The sequence below is a fragment of the Cyprinus carpio genome, chromosome A20 (genome assembly GCF_018340385.1).
Source record: "Cyprinus carpio isolate SPL01 chromosome A20, ASM1834038v1, whole genome shotgun sequence".
Lineage (NCBI taxonomy): Eukaryota > Metazoa > Chordata > Actinopteri > Cypriniformes > Cyprinidae > Cyprinus > Cyprinus carpio.
Window position 1 is genome coordinate 4,685,192 of NC_056591.1, and position 20,031 is coordinate 4,705,222.

General features: G+C 35.1%; 1 protein-coding gene across 1 annotated transcript; it reads right to left on the reverse strand.

The window, feature by feature from the left end:
• Positions 1-3,867: 3,867 nt before the first annotated feature.
• On the reverse strand, positions 3,868-13,924 carry LOC109066833 (SNW domain-containing protein 1). The gene is made up of 14 exons (XM_042777408.1): positions 13,802-13,924; positions 13,105-13,258; positions 12,851-13,012; positions 12,655-12,750; positions 12,155-12,261; positions 11,416-11,520; positions 11,246-11,315; positions 11,022-11,087; positions 10,800-10,914; positions 8,053-8,196; positions 7,470-7,572; positions 6,957-7,074; positions 4,499-4,662; positions 3,868-4,274 (listed from the first exon to the last, which is right to left on the reverse strand). Exons 1-14 carry the CDS (start codon positions 13,813-13,815, stop codon positions 4,082-4,084), a joined length of 1,611 nt encoding a protein of 536 aa, XP_042633342.1. The 5' UTR covers positions 13,816-13,924; the 3' UTR covers positions 3,868-4,081.
• Between the last annotated feature and the right edge of the window lie 6,107 nt (positions 13,925-20,031).

The window sequence follows — 20,031 nt, forward strand, 5'->3', positions numbered from 1 at the left end:
AAAATTGTATTTCTCAAAAAAGAAAGACAAACTTTTGATGTGTATTAAGGTTGATATTTCTCATGCTTTATTAATTTTATGTAAGATAATAGCTTTTCTAACATATTAGTTCTCACTCCAAGGACAATGGGATTTTTGGCTTTAAAAAAAACAATCCCTGTTGATACCCTAAAACTAGAAATAACACAATATACATATACAGTGTTCTTAAATACTGTGACATACTTTTATATAGCATCCAAAACAGGCTTTTCCTTCCAGTACGTTCCAAGGTGAGGCTTCTGTGGCTCCATCAGAATGTAACGCTTTCACACGCTGACTCTCAGATGACTTGACTGATAAGAAACACGTTATATTATAAAAGCTATTGGCAATAAAGTGAAGGAAATGCTCTAAGGGCCACATTCCAGCAGCACAAAGTCAACTGTAGTAGTCAACATTTGAAGTGGATCAAAAGAGTTCATCAAAGTTGTCCTAAGACAAGAACACATATTGGTTTTAGGTTTTAGGACAGCTTTGATGAAAGGTTTTGATCCACTTCAAATGTTGACTACTGTAGAGCATGCCATTATGTAAGTACATGATAATAATTTGACATCATCATGATGCAGACTCATGGGCTGTAGGTATAATATAGTGTAGCAATCATCAGTGCACCACCTGTGGAGTGAAGCCATATCTCTAGCACCATCAGCCCTTTACAACCTCATTATGTAATTCTTCGCAGAACTGAGGATTCTCATACAGTAGTTTATCTCTATATCATAAACCTCAACTTTTCATTCAAATGAAACATTCTCTGTTTTTCTGAGTGACTTCCAAGTTTCCAGTTTTCTTAATATTCTGACATTTTTTGGCAGTATTGTTTACACATTTCAAAGAAATCAACCTAATAGTTGTCTCTGCAAATTAACACTCCTCCTTGTGTTAATTTGTTCATGAGTCCCTTGTTTTTCTTTGTTCTGAACAGTTAAACTGTGCTCTGTTCTTCAGAAAAATCCTCCATGTCCTGGGGAATCTTCAGTTTTCCAGCATCTTTTGCATATTTGAACCCTTTCCAACAGTGACTGTATGATTTTGAGATCCATCTTTTCACACTGAGAACATTTGAGGGACTCAAACACAACTATTAAAAAAGGTTCAAACACACGATGCATTAAGAGCCGGGGAGTGAAAACTTTTGAACTTTTTCTTATTTTGTAGTAATATATATAATTTCCATTTAGTACTGCCCTTCGGAAGCAACAGAAGATACTTGGATGTTTCCTGGAAAACAAATAAAGTACAATTTACCTTGATCTTCAAATTCAAAAAGTTTTCACCCCTTGGGGTGTGATTCTCCTGTGATTATATCCTCTTAAACACTGGACAAGTGTGTTTTAAAATAACTTCATTTTAAAAACCACAGGGCCAAAAGTGCCCATAGAATCACCAATAAACAGCAAGTAAAGTTTTCTTAGTAAACATATAAATTGCTATTTACTGGTTAATTTTAAAAATGACTCTGTTTGACTGACACAACCATACTTTCTTTTCTGAAGCGCTCCTGAGCTCCAGACATGCAGATGAATGCTATTTGAATGCTGTTTTGGTCTCTGCTCTAAAAGAACAAAAAGCTTTTTGCTCAATGGACTGAAACAACCAGCCTGGAATATTGCTGGTTGTTCCTTCATGGACAGCAGATAAGAACCTATCAATCTTAGCTTTTGTCTGCTTGCCAAAGTTTCCATTATGACACGAAACAATGTGCTGGTTGTTTGTTCTTCAAACCATACAATAGCTAGCAAAAGAACCAATTTCCTTAGGGTGTCATCAATGAGAAACTCATTTTTCTTGCTCTATGCATTTAGAAATACAAACAACAGAAGAGTGAGGACTCATTATCTGCCTGTCCTGAAGAATTAAATACACCTGAACACCTGGACAATGTTGAATTGAAATGAAAAACAAAATGAGAAAGGATATTATGATAATGAGTGTGGGGCTGTAAAAAGACATAAATTTGGTCTTGATCTATAAAGCATATCTGTTCTTCACTGGATTCGAATAAGCTTTATAAAGAGACAATTACAGTAGAAATAAAACTTTTGAATAAATCTCATGAAAACATATCATGGTCATACCCCCCCCCACCCCCCCCCAAAATTTTTTTTTAAAAACACATTACTATATTTCCAGAATCTGAACACAAGAAAAATCTTTGTAAAAAGTTAGTAAAAGATTAAACTGAGCTCTTATTGGTAGATACTACTACTACTAACTATGATACAGCAGGGTTTAAGTGATATTACTTTAAAAAAAAAATAACACAGGCCTGATCACTACATCCTCCCCAAGTGTCATATGCATTTAAAATTAGCCAATGAAATATGAGCTAAAAAACTGCAAATTAGATTCTCTTTTTTATTTTCATTATTATCTTCAACTGTGGAACTGGTGGTTGCTAAATTTCCAGTGATATATTAATAGTAATCAAAGGTAATAAATGGGACTGACATTCCTTTAAGCAACACATAAATCTCTGAATAGTTTTTGGAGCAGAGAAGTTGCTGTTATTTATTGGCCCTTTAAATTCATTGGGGCCAAATTCATTTAATCATTATGTAAACTGGGTTCATTTTTCAAGAAATAATTCAAACGTAAGAAAAAAAAAAACCCATACAACTAGCCATTGAAAATGTCTTGAAATTACTCAAGGATAGAATGTTTCAGTTAGGAAACCTAAATCATATTAACAACTTCTATATTGGACATTTACAATGTGTAACAAGGCTAAATAAAAGATCTTTTAGAAAGACGTCTTTGAGTTAGATTGCGAGTTTCTTGCATCCCTGGCACTCACATATAGCACTGCATAATGTCAGATGATATTGTTACTGCCTTTGAAATCATTCAGTATTATGAAGAGAAATTACAGTTTCAGATATATTAGGGGCACTTTTTACTACTTGAAAGTTTAAAGGAATCTTCTTCAAACTGCAATCATGGTCTTAACCTTTAAGTGAATTCTGATACAAACTGCAAGGAGATTTTTAACTCTTTACATAAAAGGCTGGATAAGTATTTGTAGCTATAGCAGTCAACTAACATCATAAACTACATTCTGATAATGATTATTACACCATTACATCTCTTCATCGCTGTCACTATTCTATAGCCATCATGTGATGTAAGCAGCAGCATTGTACACTGATCACCTGCTGTAAAAATGCAAATGATATTGTCACTATTTTAATATTTAAATAAAGTTGTAAATAAAGCAAAAATCTTGTAAATTAAAAAAAAAAAAAAAAAAAAAAAAAACAATCTTTCTACTTTAAAATGTCATGTATTCACTGCATTACTTGCTGATTCTTTATAACTATTTGTTAAATTTACTAACAATTTCTGAATGAAATTTTTTTTCAACACCAAAACTTTTTCCAGTATTTAACCTTCCAAATTCGGAAAGAAATTAAATCAATACCTTATAAAAGGTATTTCCTTTCCATTTTATTGTTTTCTTTTTCTTTTTTGTACATTTAAACCATTCTAGGGGCCAGAAAGAAGTATTTAACATTTATTAACAGAGGACCAATGAACATTAAAGTGCATTCTCTATAAAGCTCTAAAACTAACTAAACAATACTAATCTTTCCTCCCTCGAACAAACTCAAGCAACACACGTATGTCGAGAGGCTTAATTTGCTCTAGGGTGTAAACAGCCGACTCTGCAGATGAAACCGCTGTGGACTGTATTTATACGACTAATGGAGAGAGTCATTTGAAATTAATTTCACCTTGCACCAAATCAGTTGGAGCACTGTTAAGAGATTACTTTAGACAAATGTCACACCCGCCATAAACAATCTTTCACATTCAATGTAATCCTGTACAAGAAATTTATTAGGGTGGTTTGCAGTACAACAAGTTTAAGTTCACACTTCTGAGTTGAAGAAAACATGACTGGAAAAAAAACATTTAGATAAGAGGAGGATAAAAATAAAAAAATGGATGATATACAATATTACTAAAATGTCATCATTCACTTCCCAGCTACAGAAAATTAGGATTTGACCCTGCAGCTGTGGACAGTGTCGTCTCACTCCTTCCTGCGTTTCTTTTCATGATCGTAGTCTTTGGAGCGCCCACTAGTGGACGCCCTTTTGGAGCCTCCGTGCTGTTTGGCTTCCTCCAAGAACTTATCCAGACCGAAAGGATCCTCCTCAAACTGCACAGGCCCATCCCGGCGGGGGCCATGGTCAGCACCTGAGAACTCCCGATCAGGAACAAACCTGGAGACAGAAGGGACATGGTTAAATTGTGTGCACCAGAAGTAATAGTTATACAATAAACACGAGACAAATAGATCCATTCTAAGCAAATTGATAAGTTTTAGTAATTATCACCTTTTAGAAAGCAAATCAAAATTTCACTTATTTCTTCAAAAATGTTTTTGATCTGACATTTTTTTTTAAGTTAATATTCATGCAAATATAGAGTCCAGGTGTCTCCATACCTGCTGCTCTGCATGAGTGTGTCCAGGTCGTCTCCATACATGTCCTTATCCGCATTCTTACTTGGCCTGTAAATATTTTGTGCCATGTCTCTGCCACCTCTGAAGGGCTGATCATACACATTATATATCTCATCCTCTCCACCAGCAAAACCACTGTCCATCCCCTGAAGAACACAGACAAAGAGTGAGTTTCATACCTACAGAAAATACTCCAAACTAACAGCGATAATCTAACAGCCTTTTGCAATTACTGGACTTTAATTTTGTAACACTTTATAGTCAAAATATTTTAAACAACTAGAAACATTCCTATGCAGTATACATTTCCTGACTTAATTTCCCCAGTCTAAAAATCATATTTTGATTATCATTTGAAAACAATTAGATTAGTAATGTCTATTTAGACCACCATTTGGCATAAGACAAGCACTGCTATGTATTTCAAATAGACACCAAAATATAACATTTTGTGATGAGTGATGTAATACAGGACTTCTCAAGGAATTCAATACTTGATTAGATGATATAAAAGGGCTTTGATAAGAACAAGTTCCCCGCTCACAAGGTCATAGTTTCATTAACAGAAAAGTTTCAGAGGCAGATAAAGTTCTTAAATTTTAATGAAAGTTTATTGATTAAACACAGATAAATCATGTACAGTAAGACCAACAAAAACATTAAAAGTATAGTTTTATTTCATTAATTAATTAATTAATTCCACACCTAAATAATCTATACAAAAAGGCAAAAATATGGAGCGAATTTTGTGCCAATATTCATCAAACAAATCCAGCATTTTGCAAATAAACACAATTTGCTTTGCAAAGAAAAACTCAACTTTCAAACAAACGCAAAGTGATTTGCAAATACAAAATTCTATTTGAGAGAAAATGGTATGGACAAATATATTTATAGTGTGTTACAACTGTGAGACTCATTTGCATTTTTATGAGGAAATCTTGGTTTGATTTTCTCACGAATGCATACAGGCAGATTTTCTCAACATGCGTCAAGTTGGATTTTCTGACAAATGCAAACTGAGCAAGTTTATTTTCCAAAAACAACAGATGGCGCTGTGTGGTCAATTTACGCTAGTCTCCTGAGATCCGAAACATCTGTTTACCTTTTCAGACCAATATGAGAAGATATCCTTGCTCTCCAGAGTGTGTCTTCACCCGTGTAGCGCACCAACATCCAATGGGCAGAAAAAGAAAGTAGGCTAAATTCTATGATGAAGCTTGACGTTTTGATGGCATTTTTCGGGGTTCATCTACATGCTTACCTGGCTGACCTCAGATCATTAACATGTGAACAGAGCGCTAGCGATAATGAGGTGAAACAGGAGAATCTTTACCTCTCCTTACTTTTATACGGATTATATAATCAGAGAATATTTGTTTTCAATTTGAATTGGTTTTAAAATTAGACATTTTAGGCTTTCTACACATAGATGTACCATGTATGTGAGGCACATATTTACTGAGATTCAGGTTGTTTTATTCAAGAAAGTTCCCAGAGACTGAGACTGGACAGAGAGCGCGCCCTGTTTGTTTTCTTTATTTTACAAAAGTACCATTGTTTTGTTGACAATACACAAATAAACGCAGACCCTTTGCAGTTTCAAACGATGCCATTCTCGTATCTGTAATTTAAATTATTTTTGTGGTCATCAACAAAACAGGACAAAACGCACTGGCACGGTCTTCGACCCCAAAGATTAGATTGCACAATGTTAAAACATTTAAAAAGTTTTAGATATTGTACTAAATAATGTGATTTGCTTTAAAAATGTTATTAATAATTAATGACCTCTTGGGTGATATATCTGATACTAAATTAAATTGTCTAAGCATTCTTTTTTGGTACACAATATTTTTGTTATACATTGAACAATTTTATCAACATGTATATATTCTATATCCCGTGATCCTACAGAGGATAAGAGGTATGGAGAATGGACAGAAACTCACCTGTTCCCAACTCATGTTGGTCTGCTGTATTCCCTGAAAAGGTAAACAGGTGTTTCAGGTCTCAGGGGACTAGCATAAATTGACGGACAGCGCCATCTCCTGTTTTTGGAAAAGATAGTTGCTCAATTGCATTTGTGAGAAAATCTGCTTTAATACATGTGGGAATATCTGCCTGCATTTGTGAGAAAATCAAGCCAAGTTTCCCTCACAAATGTGTCTCACAGTTGTAACGCACACTACATATATTTGTCCATACCTCTACATTTTCTCTCAAATAGAGTTTTGCATTTGCAAATCACTTTGCGTTTTGTTTGAAAGTCGAGTTTTTACTTGCAAAGCAGATTTTGTTTATTTACAATATGCTGGATTTGTTTGATGAATATTGGCACAAAATTCGCTCCATACAAAAAGTACCTTCCCATTTTAATGATCTCCTTACTGACCTGAAATCAGTAATCTGAGATTAGCAAAGGCCGAGGGTTAATTACCTTGTTTTGATTGAAGAGTCTCTGATCATACTGAGCCTCACTGGAGGTACGGGGGTTCGGCTGGCCCAGGGCAATGAGCTCACTGATGTCCCTGTCCTGATCTCTTTGTAGCTTCGACCTGGACAGACCAAAATACACTGACATCAGTTAAACTCGCATTAACACCTTATACATACAGCCACAATCATCACGCTACATTACACAAGTCTCAAACTGGAAGTTCAAACCGGGAATTCTCACACGAACATCTTTTGAGGAAAAAGCATGAATAATTCAAGTGATTACAAGTACAGATCAAATGCATTTTAAGAAGTCCAATAAACTTAGTCTGCTTAAAGTATGTGTCAGTTTGTTTCACTAAAAGGTGTCTGATGTAAAAATGAACACCTGTGGGACTCGTTTGAGACCAGAGGACAGAAAATAACGCTAAATCATGTAGGTTAAGTGCAATGTGTGCACCAGTTCTACCGGAACATGAATGATTCAGGGCAAAAGTGTAAAAAATGCATGTACCTCTTATCAGGGGCGGCTCTGGAGATGTTCCTGTCGTGCTGCCTTTCTTTCCTCCTCTCGTGACGGATCTCGTCACGCTCCCTGACTTCTGTGTCCTCACCACCTGAGACAAAATCAAAGACACAGATGGCGATCTTGCCAATAGATGTGACAGCACACTGATGATGACCTGACACAAGGTTCAGTCAAAACCAGGTCTGAGGTCAAATTCTCTTCCTTTTGAATTCCAAAATATATATTTTTTTAAAATACATCTTAAATGAAAAAAAAAAAAAAAAAAAAAAAAAAATTCCGGCAGCAATATCCATTTACTAATGTTTCAGGAAATATCCCATACATAATGATAACATGTAAAAGGGTCATTTATACTGAATAATTCATTTTAAATTCATTCCATTTTATGCTACTTAAACTTTAAAACCAAATTTAAATAACTCTGAATCCAGTTTGATACAGAATTTCTTAAGAATTCAATTAAAATTCAAGAGGCATTCTCAATTCTCATTGTATGACACTGCCACTAAACTACTTCGTACTAAACATTCAGTGATGGTGTGTGCATTTCTTTGCTTTTATTTTCTACCTTTGTCACCGTGGGCTTTGATACCAGCTCTCCTGTCCCTGGCCATTTTAGCCAACTCTCTCAGCTTCTCCTCTTTCTTTTCTTTCTCTTTCTGGGCCATCTTCTTTTCCACTTGAGCTCTCATTTCCACAGCCTCTCTGGCCTGTTCACATCACACAACCAATAGTTTTTAAAATGGATACTGAATGAAAACTAAATAGTGCTGATCTTTAATAAAAAAACAAAAACAAAAAACAACAACCATGCTTTTTAAATGGAATAAAAATATTAATATGAAATATTAATTATAAATTGATCATTAATGTTAGTTCATACTTCATTAACTAATGTTAACAGATGCAACTTTACAATTAAAAAAAGTATTGGTATTGATATTAACACTCTAACAAGGAACAATACTTCTACAGCTTATATTAACCTTAGCTAATGTTACAAATGGAATCTTACAAATTGTTAAGTGTTATTTCATATAACTCAGGTATCACACACCACAGCTGTCCAGAACAGCTTATTTAATCACCAAACAGGCAAATGTTCACAATAGGAATGAAGTGGCGTTGATGAGTTTGAAGTTTAGAGCAAAACAGAAAAAAAAAGGTGCGATCTGTACTGAAGCTCTCTATATGAAGCATACAGACTTTAAGAGCCACAGAAAAATAAACGTTTCGCTGAAAAGTGCACAATACACAATCTTCCAGCCCAGGGTGAAGTCATTATACATACGAACAGCATTTTTGCCCATAGCCGATAGTTCCAGCGATCAACTATCAGCAAAACCCATCAATCGGTCGACCTCTACCAGACATAATTTTGGCCTGAGAAACTGTTCTGTAAGGTTGACGAAGTCCTGACGATTTCTTAACCCTCTGGAGTCTAAGGGTATTTTTGGGGCCTGGAGAAGTTTTGTCATGCCCTGACATTTGTGCTTTTTTCAGTTTCTTATAAATATCTAAATGGCTAATGTCTAATCTCACTGTAATCAGCACAAACTAGGCTATAATAATATGTGAGCAGCATGTATGTACATGATTGTGTTTTTGAGAAAAAAAATTTATGCGTGGTTAATGAAAATCTAAAAATGTTTAAATCACTTGAAAAAGGCAATAAAACACATACAGAAAATTGGTTCCCAGGAATTTTGAGAACTGGAGCTTGTAGCCTAGAATTTTTTTTTTCTAAATGATGTGAAAATCATCTTGTTTACTCACTTACAGAAAACAATATATTGATTTAAATTTTCTAAGACACTTTTTGTTGGTAAAAGTCATATGCGAGTAGGCGTCAACTATCATGAATTCACACCTGAGAAGACAAAGGCCTGCATAATGAGCTGCATAATGAGCCATTCAGTCACCTGTGTCACTGAGAGGGATGAGTTACAAGAAAGAATGTGAGGACAAAATAAATCTATATAGTTTTATGTTTGTAGTTTATTTAGAATATATTTAATTATCCCACAACATAATTTAATATTCACTTGTGAGTGCAGTTAAACAGTTTATTAGGAAAAAATCAAAGCTGACTTTCAAAACTGAATTTTTTGCCTCATTACTCCAGTCACACAATCCTTCAGAAATCCTTTTAACAATCTTATTTTCTACAAAAAAACATTTATTGTTATTATTATCATTATTATTATTATTATTATTATTATTATTATTATTATTATTATTAATGTTGAAAAGAGCTGAGAATATTTTTTTTTAGGTTTTTTAGGGGGGATAAATTGAAAGAACAGCAATGATCGTTACATTTGTTACAGTTACATTTATTGTTACATTTATATTATTTACATCAAGCTTTTGAATGGTATAGTAGTGTATATTGTTATTGAAACTTCATAATATTTCACTTGATTATACATTTAGTCAGGAATTATAGTTTGGAAAAAGTCTTTGGAAAAAAGTCTAACCAGTAAAATGTTTACACGTTATGTGAAAACTAGTACAAGTATATAAATAAAAAAAAGAGACTTACTCATGTTTGTGATCTCTGCTGAATAATAGTGCTTCATTCTTTTTTTCTGAGGAAATCCAAATCTCAAATCCTAAACCACATCACATCTTTTTGGGGTGAATTATGTCTTATTCCTCTCATCGCGAAGCAAACAGTAAAAATAATAAAAACTTGAAGAACAGTCTCGCTGTTGTCTTCTGTTGTGTGGGCGTATTCAAAAGCCACGCGCTTCAGTGAAACATTTGAATCTCAAAAGCGCGTTCAGCGCGGGGGCGTGGTCGCATTAGAAGATAATGAAGGGAGACGTGAAAAACGGACATCGCGTTGTTTTCATATGGATTACTTTATCACAGAATATTTGTTCTCGGCAGCACTTGTTTAGTTTAAAAGTAGACATGTCAGGCTTTCTATAGATATCTATCTCATGTCTCTGTGTTGAGTATTCACTGAGTTACAGTTCATTTTAATGACGCATTTGTATATGAAGATCAGCGCAGACAAAGGCTGCAGACAGCACTCCTTGTTTGTTATCTTTATTTTATAAGTGCACAAAGTTTTGTTGTTATTATGTCTGTATACAAAAAAAAAGTAGACCCTTTACAGATTCGATTGATGTATTGCACTTATCTGTACGATCAAAACTGAAAGTGTAATTTAAGTTCTTTTCGGGGTTATCAGGAGAAAATACCCCAAAACGCGTATACGCGTTAATCGACTCCAGAGGGTTAATTTACCGGGTTTAATTTTGGCCTGAGAAACTGTTCTGTAAGGTTGACGAAGTCCTGACGATTTTCTGTCTGCAATGTACAAAGCCTCAGCCAGCTTGGCAAAGTTCTCATTGATGTGGACAGTTTGAAGTCCTCGTCCGTCAGCAGCCAAACGCTTGTCTAGTGGAATGGTGTAACCCTGAGAAGCAACAATGAGAGATGTGTGAAAGCAACACAGTTGTATTCATTGTCAATATTTTTAACCAACAATAAAAAGATGAATAATTGATGGAGGCTCAGTGATACCTTTGCGTTCTTCCAGTTGGAAATACAAGGTGGAATCTTCCACTCCTGCTGTTCTTTCACTGTCATCTAAAAAAAAAAACGGAGATAAAAACAGGGACACTTTGAGGTTAGTTGAGATGTTCTCAGAAATATTTCCTCCAGACAGGTTTCTGTGGATTCTGAGTGTAAACAAAGCCGATGCTATCGATGTTGAGATCAATAGTTGTCGGAAGCCAAACTCCTACCTTTCTGCTTGGAGAGTGCATGACTGGAGCAGGAGGGGATGGAGGTCCACGAGGAATTTTCTTATTGATTCTGTTAGAAAACACAAACACTGTGTTTCTTGTGAGTTTCCCCAAACAGATCACACTCACTCTCACTCTTAAATCTTAAATCTCAGATTAAGGTGACATACTTGAATCGCGGAGGTTCCATTGCATCCTTCTGCATTTCCACCATACGGATGACTCTCTGTTTTGCTCCAGAGTTAAATGCGAGTCCTTGCTGCGAAGGTGTGTACCTAAATAAATAAATAAATAATATATATATATATATATGAACAATGAAACATTCTGTGAACTTAAACTCAAATACTAAATGCTGTCAACATCTTGCAATACAAAGACAACTGCACAGAAAATCAGAAAATCTCAGACTGACTTTAAAGAAATATTTCAGGTTCGATATAAGCTCTGTCGACAGCATCTGTGGCATCCAGGTGGATGCTGCACATTGGTGGTGGTTGAGGAGATCCCCCCTCACAATGTAAAGCGATTTGAGTGCCTAGAACAGCGCTATATAAAAATGTAAGGAATTATTATTATTATAATGTCTATTACCTTAGAAAATAACTGACTCCCCTTTCAGTGTATTTAAAGCAAAAATTGTTATAGTAATGCAGTTAAAATGGAAGCACAAAGGGGCCACTATTACCACTTCATAAAGGATGATTTAGACAACTTTAAAGCTCAAACAATAAACTGGCTTGTACCGAATAATTCATGCACAAGCTCCACTTTTTAAATAAGGGACCAGTTTAAATAATCTGCTGTGCTAATGAACATTGTACTGTTAATATAGTTTAACTTTAGTGATCCCAGCACATTTATATATACTCCAAATTTAAGAGCATTTGTCAGTGGAACTACTCTTACCTGATATACTGTGCTGGGGCCAGTTTGTCTGCAGCACGTACAGGCATGGCGGCTGCAATTTTTTGCGAGACCTGTTTCTCCAGAGCTGCTCTGGTCTTTTCTGTAAGCTACAGCAACAGGAAAAAAAGAACAGTAGTATCACGCTGGCTTGACTTCATAAGTATGAGAAATTCTTGAAGATTATTGCTTGATTAAAAATGCTTTAAAACAACAACAATACTGCCCTACAAAGGCTTAACACACTAGAGTGTGAAACTGAAAAAAATTAAAGATTTTTATTGGTCCAGCCAAATTAGTTATAGGTAGGACACTGGAAATCTGGCAGTCTGGCTAAACCTCTCCGATGCACGGCAAAATAGTACTAATAATGTTTTTGATACCAGTTAAGAAAAATCGCATTATATTAAAGATAGTGAGTTCAGACCAGGATCTGTCAGACACCGCTGAAAAGCAGTGAAAACCACTATTTTAATAAATGTTTTGTTCTTTTGTGATCTCACCTCGTTTACAGCCTCTTCATCAGGTTTCTGCAGCTCAGGATCATCTTCGTTCAGCACTTCCTTAGGAAGCATGTCTGTGTATTTACTGAAAATGACCTGTAAAAAAAAAAAATAAAAAATAAAAAAGACATCATATCCTCTTCAACTGTGAGCCACTGAAAAAATTAATAATTCAATAAACAAGATGATAAGGCACCTTGTCTTTGCTTTGACCTTGTCTAGCAATGGCATCATATTTGATCTTGCCCTCTGCGTCCACTTGCACTGCCAAAGCATTGGAGGTCCTTTTCTTCCTACCCATTTCTAGAGGAAACTGGGCCACATGGATCTCTGGAAAAGCTCCTCCATCTCCAAAGTCCTTTAAAACAATATCAAACATAAGATTAGTATTTCGAAAGCACTTGGTATGTTTGTCTAATATATAAAATATGCATATCTCCTGTGCAGTACCTCTAACGCCCGGGGGACCCATGATTTTCTGAAACCGTAAGGAGGAGGTTCTCTGCGGGTGGAGACCAAAGCAGTGGACTGGGACCTCTGAACACGAGACCTCTCCTCTGCCTCCAGCTGGTCCTGGGACAGCTGGGTGGGTGCAGGGAGAAAACTACAAGATGGAAAAACAAAGCAAGTGAGGAAAACAGCAAATATTAAATCATCGGGTGATGATCCCTATATATTTGTTGTAAACTTATACACATTAGTATATGAGTGTATGACGTAGAAAATGTGAACACCGAGTATTTCAAACAGAGAGAAATTAAGAAAGGCTAACGTTAAAACAAACGTCTCCTTAACGTAACTAACGTACAAGAGGTAACGTAACGTTACATATTACCTCAAAGAATGGAGACGTAACAAACGTTATAAGCCTTTAATAAAGAGTTTTACAAGCATGGATGGGGATGAAACATTTTTATCAGGTATTTGATAGTCAACTAAAAAAAAAAGTATTTTTTTTTTTTTTTTTTTGCTGTTGACGTAGCATTAGCTTTTTAGCATCACTGTGATACAAAGAGCACAACACCGCAGGCCTCAACGCATCAAATAACACAACTCAGCTAATGAAGACCGCAAATCATACGTGGCCAAATAAAAATACGTAAATCGCTTAATATTTAACTTTAAATGCAAAAGTGGAACCACTTACCTCGCCAGCGACATGTTCACTGTTTATGTGTGTTCTGACGTCACGCCACTGAAATACCGTCTCGCGATGTTTGGAGAAGAGAAGGACAATTCCAGTCAAATCATTGGAAAAAAAATACATTAAAAGAGTACAGCATACATTGTACGGAATTTATATAGGCGTATCATATACCATATGTAATTGTTATAACGAAAAAAAAAAATTGATTAATATGGTAGACTGGTGGAAGATGCACCACAATGTTCATCTTCTTTTAGACTAAATTAAAACATATTTAGATACCTGCTACGTATTGTTGTAATGTTATATGTACTCTGGTTTGTATAATATGTTTTGTTCTTAAAAATAAAATAAAATAAAATAAAATAAAATAAAATAAAATTAAATAAAATTGCATGCTATGTTTGGCAGGATGATGATGAGTCAACCAATGTGTTATTAAGGGAAGCAGATTATAACAAGAAGCCCATAGAGTAAACAACTGCATAATGTACAAATAACTGTTGATATCATTCTTATAAATATTTCTATATTTTTAAAGAGTCATTAATATAAAATACTAAATCAACTATTCTACTTAAATTGTATTTTGACAATTTAGTTAATTGAATAAATGATGACAGACAAAGCAGAATCCCAGTTAAAAAGATTAATCTGGATGGTAAATTTATTTAATGACATAAAGGTATATGAATATATAAATATTTAATTGCCCATATTTTAATTGAAGACATGTCATAATAGCAATATTATGAATTCAAATTGAACGATTTCAGTATATATCGTGAAGATATTGAATAATAATCCCATATATTAAATTAAAAAAATTAATAACACTAGCATCAACACACCACTCAAGGCCTTCTGTGCCAAATGGGAGCACATCTTACCCTCATTGTAAATTTACACTTCAAAATAACAACATTATTATTATTATTTTTTTTTTTACAATGTCAAAGATAACTATTTTCCACAGACACAAAATCAGATAAAATAACCAAAAGACTATTTAGTCTGCCTAAATCTAACAAATGTTGATATTTGAATGAAACAACAAATTTAAGAAGAGCATAGCTATTCATTATACATACAACTTTTTTCAGCACAGCCATTTAAACTCTAAGTCACACCACCACAACTTTTCTCCTATAAAAATGGCATGATAAGAGTATGACATATAGAAACAAATGAGAGAACAGACATTGTATCCGTGAACACCATCGACTTCGACAATCACATCTGTCACATCATGTTCGTCCTTCTGTCAGTCATCCAGTTCTGTCTGTGAAATTAATAATTGGTGTGATATCTTATGGGGACACTGTCATTGAGAATTCATGACAAATACTCCAATGAAGACCAAGGTGATCTAATTACTCAGGCAAACAATTTAAAGACTATTGATTAATCCGGTCTAAACAACTTGCTTAATTTCAGGGCAGTGGTTACTTTCCATTTAAAACAGCATCTGTTTGTTTTCACATTTGTAATTAATTTAGACAATGTAAATATGAAGTGTGAATAAAAAGCAATACTAAATTACCATGCATTATTAGAATAAAAAGAAACTTATCATGGAAAAAGCAAAGAGAAAACTCTTCTATATATATATTTTTTAGTAATGTCAAAGGTATATTCATGAGTGACGTGGGGTTGTGCTTTTTCCAATTTTCCAAATTTAAAATCTGGGTCCTGAGAACTGGAGAATTTGTGGTGAAACCTGGGATGAAAAGCTCAAAAAAGTGTCTTGTTCGAAAGTGATGTCCTCACCATGTCTCTTTAACTAAAGGGATGTCCATGTCTGACCTTTAAACTTTGCTTTATCAAGCCAAGAGTTTTGAAAACTATGGTGCCTACTGACCCCATTACACTTAAATCTAGGTTTGGCGACAACATGGCAGCATGTTATTGCTAAATGCATTTATGTTTCATAAAAAGTGGTATTTTGTTTCACCTAAAAGAACATTGCTATGGCTATAAAGCAGTTTAGAGACATAAGCAGTGTTGTGTTAATACATCACTTCCTCAGCTAATGGCTCTTTCCCATCCATCTGCATTAGCCTTCCCGGATATTCCACTGGTTGCAGAAGACAGATTGAGTGTTAATTTACAGGGCTTCCGAGCTGTGTGTATCCTCAGAATACTGATGTGTTGGACTCCTACACCCTGTGTTACACCCTGCACTGAGCAATGAGGCAGTTTAACCAAAGAAGACAGTTACCATTATCTCAGCAATATGGCCACCAGGGACTCCTCTAGCCACGGCAAATGTCAGTTTCCATTTAAAACTACCCACATATTCTGCCCTCAGTATGACGCCCTAATCTTTACTAAGACAGATAGTTTCCTTCTTCCAAAACTTTGGATCATTTGTAAATGTTTATTGCACGCCAGTGTATTCAAAAAGACAGTAACTGTATCTAACAGAATATCGTAATGCTAATTATTGTGATTTCAATCCCTCTGCTCATCAGTCAGCATTGCTCAAGTACCATGAAAATAGATCCAACAGTAAAGCCTGACAGGTGAGCGAACAAAATTAAACTAGCCCGAACCAGATAAGTATAGTCACTGATAGAAAGACCAAATTACTTTTTGCAATGTACTGATTATTAATTCTGTCACTTCTTCCAGAGCTCACAAATGTGACACCCCATTGTCTTTGGTTCCTGATAAATTTCTGCTTCCTCGTTCCCCTGCTATATTGGTGGAAAATTGTGTCAGAAAATCCCAGCACAATGGAAAAAGAACAGCAGTCTGATCACCTAAAAAGATCTTGCAAAAAATTGATTGAGTGCACCGACTGTGACTGTGAGTTAGTAGGACTCAAAATACTGTGAGCAGCATTTCTCAGCCTGATCAAGAGGTAGCCTATTAACTTCTGATCATGCTGATTTTACAGAATATTATAGAGGTGTAACGCCACACTTTTGAGATCACAGCTGAGCCAGAGCGTAAGGATACAGAGTGGACCTGCATCCAGGCACTGGTCTTAATGCTGTTAGGAGTTATTGTGCATGACCAGCACTGCCTTTTGATTATCAGAACAAAGCCTAGTCCAGTTTGCAGTTTATTCTTGCCAAGAACCAGCCACTGAGACAGGGAACTTCTGTCGGACTGAATAAAATTTACTTGTTATATATAAGTATCTAAAATATAAACTGTTATGGATAAAACTCATGTAAACAAATACAACAGCAGTGTGTCTACAACAGGTTGGACTGACTAAAACAGCTTGGCTGAATGCACAGATGACCAAGGCCTTGTGCAACAGTATCATTCACGCTTGACACAATTCAGCTGGGACATTGCTTTCTTTGCTTTAATGATGTTTGTGTTGCACATAATATTTATGTAAACTTTCTTCAGGCACATTCATTTACAGCAAAAAGCAAGTCTGACTACTGTATACAGTATATACTTATTTAATGGAAATAACCTGATCAACTTTGACAACATCAAGTCATTAGATCCTGATGGCACAACTTTCTAGGTTTCTAAGTGGACTGGTGGAATACAGCATTAAAAAGGTACTACAGGTGAGATGAAAAACTTACACCATTGCTTCTTTCCACAGAGACAATAAGCAAACATCTTTTAATTCTGATCTACACACAACATTTAAGCAAGTATCTGTTTTGAACAAGCTGTATAATTTCTGAGGACAGTTCTGCATTAGAAATAGAAAGTTATGTCAGTCAGGTCATCTCCTGTCTCAGTATCACACAATCAGAGATGGGAATCATGGGGCAACCATGGCATGATAAAAGGAAAAGCAGTTTTCTGTCTCATTATTGGCATTTATGTTTGTGTTGGAGGCAATACTGAGATCCCTTTGCAAAGTGAATCTTCCAAACGTTGATTGTTGATAATGCAGGATGAGACACTAGATGCTCAAAGCCAGTTCACCATGTTCACTTTGCTAATAGTGCTATAAAGTTTATAGATTTTGACTTTTTGGTAGAGGCAGTTCATTTATAGAGTACATGTAGAATCCATAAATTCCTTATTGAGGAAGGATGAAGCCAATCCTGCAAGTCTGTAGACTAACACTAAATGTAGCCTACACTTAGTGCAGACTATTGTGTTTTTGTAGGTTGGGTTCAGATTGGCTGTAGATTAATTAAACCAAATGGAAAGTAGTGATTTCACTAAGACCATATATGAAAAAGCAGTAACTTTTCTTGGGTTGACCAGCTATTATAGATGCTGTGTATCTAATTTCTCCTCTGTAGCCTGCCCTGTTTCAGACCTGACTTGGAAAGGACAGCTCAGGAAAGTCATAAATACCAAATAGAGATTGTTCCTTCAAGGTTGCATGTTCTAACCATTTTTGCGTTCAGGTTTCCCCCACAATCCAAAGACAAAGGAATATTGGTGACCTGGAAACTGAAAATCGCCAATAGGTGTTACATACATACATACATACACACACACACACACACACACATACACACACACACACACACACACACACACACACACACACACACACATATATATATATATATTTATATATATATATATATATATATATAGAGAGAGAGAGAGAGAGAGAGAGAGAGAGAGAGAGAGAGAGAGAGAGAGAAAGAGAGAGAGTTACATAACTGTTGTTTCTCTGAAACTATTAAGGTGAAAAACCTTATTATGCATCAGTCAAATAAATGAAATATTACTTGTTATTAACTAACATCAGCTATATAACATCTGATCAAAGAGACCCCTGGAAAGAGGTCTGGCTAGGTGATATTTATGTTCCATATAGTTGAGTAACTAGTCCAGTAGTGAATTCCTCCTGGACAACAATGCAATGGGGAACAGAGCAGGAATGCATTTCAACAGCCTTGAACATGAAGTGTTGTGGGATGCTGATATCCTGGAGTGCCAAAATGGTCCTAGATTCTTGAATGCACAGATGAGGCCCTGAAGTAGGTATACAGAAGGTCCTTAACAATCTGGAACATGCAGATGAAAGAACCTAGAAGGAAAGACTTTCAGGAGCTTAACCTTTTTGCAAATGTAAATTGCATAACCATAAAAAGCCTAGATTAATGTATCAGATTTTATACGCAAATTTCTAAGGCCTCTAAATCATCAACATGACCAAAACTTACAACATACTACATGCCTTCTGCTCTCAGATTGATAGTTATACATTTTAGCAATTAAAATGCCTTTAATATAATTCTAGAAATGTTCCCTTTTAGGTTGTCATAGACATTTAAGCCGTGAAATCTTTTACTGATTTTATAAAGTAAACTTAAGAATAACTTTTATATTGTAAATAATATTTCAAGATGAACACTTACTGGACTGAAAAAAAAAACGGTATTATCTATACATGACTTTTTAGAAAAATCCTGTTAAAATGTGAGTATCAAATGATGATACATCAAGAATGTTTAATTGCCATTTATTTCTTAATCATCATTGTACTGCATTGAATTATATGTTTGGCCCCCTCAAAAAAATAATTAAAAAAAACCTACAGAGCTTTGATAATAAAACTATAATATAAAATAAAACTATAACTATAAATAAATATCATCTAACTAAGACTTTTTTTGCGAGATATAGTGACAACTTATATTTCTATGCATTTTATGTAGTCTTACTAGTCTTCCATAATTTTATAAATATATCGTTGATTTACATTTGCAAGTATATATTACAAAATATTTTTTCTGACTATTATTTCCTATGTCAGACATTACAGGGTTAATTGTCGAGATTCACTTAGAGCTTGTAAGCTGAAAGTACTGTTTGTGTGTCTGTCACGGTGTAAAGCATAAAGCTTGACAGACAATTTTTTATTAATTTTTTTCAAACAATAGGTGAGTAGTTGACTCCATTATTTTAAGTTTCTACATAAATGCTGATAAATCAGTTTACAGTACCCTTTCAATGTGTTTTATGTGTGCTACACTACCGGAACCACACTCTTGCATTATGAATGCTTTAAGCTGTTAAAATGGGTGCAAAATAAGTAAGAACCAACAACATGGATAAATTATGGATACTTAAAGTTCAGTGTGCAATAGGTAGTGTTTCTGTAGAATGAGAAAGGAAAATTGCATGCTCTGCTGTGTTTAGCGACACTTGGGCTCTTGATTTGTGATGAGTGAGCTCTCTAACCTTGAGCATCCTGCAGCATGTTCTCCCAGGACTGAGCAGTCTGTCATTTTCCTGAGAGACACCAAGTTATTAATGTGACAGTGGGTAAAAGGACG

Excerpts from the sequence above, each read along its gene's own strand:
- LOC109066833 (XM_042777408.1), bottom strand. Across the intron at positions 11,521-12,154 it reads GCCCCAGCACAGTATATCAG|GTACACACCTTCGCAGCAAG; the intron begins GTAAGAGTAGTT and ends TTATTTATTTAG. Across the intron at positions 11,088-11,245 it reads TGCACTCTCCAAGCAGAAAG|ATGACAGTGAAAGAACAGCA; the intron begins GTAGGAGTTTGG and ends TTTTTTTTTTAG.